The 5,000-nt window shown below is 47.0% G+C and overlaps 1 protein-coding gene across 3 annotated transcripts in view; it reads left to right on the top strand.

Annotated features, from left to right (window-relative positions):
- Window positions 1-5,000, top strand: part of LOC119596110 (CUB and sushi domain-containing protein 3-like) — a 65,919-nt gene that overhangs the window by 53,910 nt on the left and 7,009 nt on the right. For 2 of the 3 annotated variants that reach the window (XM_037945254.1, XM_037945251.1), the window contains exons 3-9: window positions 1,247-1,459; window positions 1,665-1,882; window positions 2,070-2,281; window positions 2,595-2,803; window positions 3,037-3,213; window positions 3,620-3,799; window positions 4,287-4,466. In XM_037945254.1, the coding sequence (XP_037801182.1) occupies window positions 1,247-1,459; window positions 1,665-1,882; window positions 2,070-2,281; window positions 2,595-2,803; window positions 3,037-3,213; window positions 3,620-3,799; window positions 4,287-4,466 (1,389 nt within the window). The remainder of the gene's footprint in view (window positions 1-1,246; window positions 1,460-1,664; window positions 1,883-2,069; window positions 2,282-2,594; window positions 2,804-3,036; window positions 3,214-3,619; window positions 3,800-4,286; window positions 4,467-5,000) is intronic. The other variant, XM_037945253.1, reaches the window with a different exon arrangement.

The raw sequence follows: 5,000 nt of genomic DNA, 5'->3' as shown, positions 1-5,000 counted from the left end.
AGGTGATGAGTGGTTGTCTCACTGTCGTTAAATACCGGGGAGAGTCGCCTAATAAACATCTAATGAGTTGTAGCATTTAAATAGTGTTGACCTACTCTTTTCATGTGCTATTTAAAGCACACTAAACTGAGTATTAACATAATGAAGAGGCAAGTTTTGCGGTTCAGTTGGATTCTTCGGCTTATTATATCTGTGTATGAAACAGACATTGACAGATTGTCACATGCTTAAACTTAAACCAAGACTGTCACCTCCAGTCAGTCTACAGTACTCTACAATTTTACAGCTCATTCTTGTTCTTGGCGAGATCTTAACAAATTGAATATGACTGGTTCGAGAATCACGAACAAAAGTGCAAGAAAGTTTACGCTACCTGAACAAACTGCACAATTTTCCGTCTGGTCCCCAACTGCACACGCAAAGTGACCCCGTCTCATGCAGTGCGCTTGACACTCGGGAAACACGCTGTGTCACGATACCTGATGTGATAACGTTGTGAAGCGTGAAAAAAGGAATATGATTCGATAAAGCACGTGAGGTGGTGACTTAGGCTGCCGAGGTGATCTCAGGGGCGTAAAGACTCATCATATAGGAATTAGGAATCGCATGTTCTCTCTCTCTCTCTCTCTCTCTCTCTCTCTCTCTCTCTCTCTCTCTCTCTCTCTCTCTCTCTCTCTCTTTCATTCTTTTTATTTATTTATCTTTTACTCTCCCGTTTTTTTCCCGAAAGAAACGGAAAATTCTCATAGATCCACTCTGCATAACTTTGCAGTTCTGCATTTCCTATTTCCGCTTTCCGGGACCTAATTACACAGAAAACGCACCTACCCCCCCCCCCCTCACCGCAGGAAGCAGGTGCCCCTCCCCCCTTTTCCCTCTCTCACCCACCTCCTGAAGTTATTAATCAATTATACCTGTCGTGTCCAGGTGATTAGTTACCTCTAAGCGGGAAGGAGTAACAGGTGAGGGAGGCGCCGTGACAGCACCATTGTGCCTTTCGTAAACAACCCAGGGCCCTTTCGCGGTATGCCCAGCCCCCGCCATAATTTTATTCATACGACGGTTTCTCTTCCGTTACTCGTACTGCTGTGTGACTTGTGCTTGGTCACACTTTTCTGTTAAATTTTCTTTCGTTTAGAAAACAGGAAATAAATTCACGCTTAGTTGGCCCTACCGAACAAATCATTATTAATGACGAACAAAGTTCCTGCTCTCCATTAGCTCAATTTCCCCTTATCTCCCGCAGTGCTCAATGTGGCCGCAGGGAAGGCGCCCATGCAGTCGTCCGTGGCCGAGGGAGGCATCCCGCAGAAGGCCGTGGACGGCTCGTCGGCCACGTCGTTCTCCACGGACACCTGCACCCTCACCAACACGGAGCGGAACCCCTGGTGGTACGTCAACCTGCTGGAGCCCTACATGGTTCAGCTCGTCAGACTCGACTTCGGACAGTCGTGCTGCGGTACGTCTCTTCCTGTTGTTTTTGTGGGAGATGTGGGTTTGGTATATATCTATTTATGCATCTTAATGCGATTCATTCGCTGTTAATATATAAGCTGGAATATATTGCAAAGGCTTATTACATTCAGTAAACAAAATATAGATCAATTCATACACTAGAAATGTGCCTCATAAGCTTAAACCTTTAATTCTCTCGCGCCGAACAGGAAACCAGCCAGCGACGATTGTGGTTCGCGTAGGCAACAACCGGCCGGATTTGGGAGTCAACCCCGTGTGCAACAGATTCGTCGGCCTGCTGGAGGAAGGCCGCCCACTCTTCCTGCCCTGCAATCCTCCCATGCCAGGCGCCTTCGTTAGCGTGCACTTCGAGGGTCCTCCAGGCGTCCAACTGTCCATTTGCGAGGCTTTCGTCTACACTGATCAGGTAATGCACTGAGGCGTCATTCCATATTCTATTGTCAATCATATGAACACTGCGGTCTTTATTATCCCATTTCCTTTATTGATTTGATATTTTTTTCGAGTATCTTCCCCACTATGATGTGAGAAGTAATTTATTGGTGGATAAAATCGGCGTGCTTCAAAATCTCACCGCAACCTTCCCTCGACAGGCGCTTCCCATCGAGCGGTGCCCGTCCTTCCGCGACCAGCCCCCGGGCAGCACCGCCACCTACAACGGCAAGTGCTACATCTTCTACAACCAGCAGCCCAAGAACTTCGACGACGCCCTCGAGTTTTGCCGAAGCCGCGGAGGGTCTCTGGTGGACGAGACCAACCCCGCTCTGCAAGGATTCCTCAGCTGGGAACTTTGGCGCAGACACAGGTGAGGGATGGAGTCTCATGCAGTGCAATCGGCGGTGCAGGGTGTTGCAGTTGTAGAGATTATCAGCATTAGCAACTTCCATTTCCGTCATACATAAACTCTTTGAATAATGTCTACACTGGGGTATTTTGAATGTGCTTTATTTCAAGCTTAGAAAACTGATAAGAAATGATTTTGAATGGAATATTAATTTGTTCAAAATGCAAGTTCACTATACAAATGAGAATCAAAGTGCTTGTGCGCGCTTCGAACCTGTGTGTTTTGAACAAGATGGATGAAAACAGAAAGCTGACTAGCCTTTTCGTTCGCTAAGGGGAGAACAAAACGGCCAGTACTGGATGGGCGCCGTTCGTGATCCTGATGACGTCAATAACTGGAAATGGATCAACGGTCGTGACGTAACCGTGTCCTTCTGGAACCTTCCCGGCGGCAACGAGAACTGCGCCAGGTTCGACGGCACCAAAGGGTGGCTCTGGTCCGACACCAACTGCAACTACGACATCAACTTCATCTGCCAGCACCGTAAGAAAAAAAAATGTCAATTCTCGTAAACTTCTTGTCTTCTCTGCGATGACAGACAATGCTCACATTTCATTTTTTTTTTTCTTTCTTTCTTTTTTTCTTTTTTTTTCTTTATGAGAAGTACACTCGACACTCATCAAACCATGGGAAAATCTAAGAAAACAGTATACACCCAAACATCGCAAAAATATTTTTTTAACATGACCCTCTCCCCGAACCGCCCCCTCCACCAGGCCCCATGACGTGCGGGAAGCCCGAGCAGCCGCCCAACTCCACCATGGTCGCCGCCAACTACAACGTGGACTCGGAGGTGGAGTACCGCTGCGACCCCGGCCACGTCCTCATCGGGCCGGCGCAGAGGACGTGCCTCGAGTCCGGGTTCTTTGATGAGTTCCCGCCCACGTGTCGATGTGAGTTTTGCTGCTCTTGCGTGTGCGTGCTCTTTGGTAGAATGAATTTCTTGGGGAAAATGTGAAAATATAGCGAGTAAAGGAGTGTGGGTGTTGTAAGTTTGGGTTCTCTTGTATGGGTGTGTTTTGTGTGATTTCTTCCCTGATGAAATGTGGTGAATGAATGAGTACTCTGTTTTCCGTTTCTTGCCTGAAGAAGATCTAGGTTGACTTGATATGTCGAGGATCTTGCAGTGGTCACTGGCGCGTGGCTATATTTTATGACACAGTTTAATACTCATACTGTCTTATACTATCCTATACCAGACCATACTGTAATATACTGTAGCAGGCTGTACTGTACTATACTATACTTTGTTCACAGCCCTCTATGATATATTTTACGACTACCGTTTTCCTTTCCCAGACCTGGAGTGCGGCCTCCCTGCCCCCATCCAGAACGGCGGCTACTACTTCGTCAACGAAACTCGGCATTACCTGAGCATCGTCAGGTACGAGTGCAAGCCGGGATACACGCTTGTCGGTCGAGCGGAACTTGTGTGTGATATTGACGAGCGATGGAACGGCCCTCCTCCCCGCTGCGAACGTAAGTGCCTTTGGAATTCTCCTTCAGGGGACTCTGCCTCTTCGTTTTCTCTGGTTCCTCTTCCGTTCTTGATGATCTCATTCCAGTCGTTTTTTTTTTCTTAACTTCCGATGAGTATATTTCTCATGAATAACTTTTGTGGTTGATAAATTTCAAGGGTTAATAACAAGACTTGATTTGTGGTTCTTACTTTCTTTCATATAATACATATTTTAAATACTTTGTGCATTCTGTCTTCTGAAATGATCGAGGCCCACTGAGTTTCTTCTCGTGTGGTCTTTCTTTGCCTGTTTTTGCATTCCTACGAATCAGTTATGTGAATTAATTTCTCACATCAAACTAATTTTCTCTTTGGCTGTGGTAGTCTGAAATATTCTGGTTTCACGAATGTCTACATTACTTCTTCATTTAACTTTTTCTGAACTGACACGGCCAAATTCCCCGAGCCGGAAACCCAAGCCCTTACTTATCTTAACGGGTCCTCCAGCGGTGCTGTGCGATGCCCCTCCACCCCTCCTCCATGGGGAATCCTCCCTCTCTTCCCCTACCGTCACCGTCGGAACCTCCGTCAATTTCGCCTGCGATTCTGGATACACACTCGTGGGGGCTTCCTCCCTCACGTGCACGGCCGCGGGGACCTTCGATGGAGAGCCTCCGCGGTGCCAAGGTAAACCCCGGCGGACTCAGGGGCCGACAGCGAGGCGCGTCGACGTGTGAGGCCGCTGCTGCTCAGTCGCGCCTCTGCAGCTTCCCTTGCACAGCCGCTTCTATGTAGAATTGTCTCCCTTGAAAGCTACCTCTCTGCGGGCTGAGAGAGATCCATTTTCTTTCCTCTTTTGCAGCTCTAGTTCCATAACGTCAAGGTGACGGGTGAAATGTAACAAAGACATTTTAGGAGACTGAGACTCCAAGCATGACAAATAAAGGGTTCTTAGAATCGATGACTTTATATAGGAGACATAATTTGTCTCCTATTGGGAAAATTTACCATGTACTGATACCGCACGCCCATGTCTATCTAACTTTGGTATGGATGCTACTGTAGGCATATCTTTAGTTTAAACCACCTCATTTAGCAAAACTGAATAATTACCTTGCTTTTTATACTAGAATATAAGCAGGTAAGTGGCAGCATCCTTCAGAATTCCCTCATCATATACAGTGATATACGAAAAGCTCCCTGCACAAAGACTGAAAGCCC

Source organism: Penaeus monodon, chromosome 37 (genome assembly GCF_015228065.2).
Source record: "Penaeus monodon isolate SGIC_2016 chromosome 37, NSTDA_Pmon_1, whole genome shotgun sequence".
Taxonomy (NCBI): domain Eukaryota; kingdom Metazoa; phylum Arthropoda; class Malacostraca; order Decapoda; family Penaeidae; genus Penaeus; species Penaeus monodon.
This window is presented reverse-complemented; position numbering and strand designations above follow the sequence as displayed.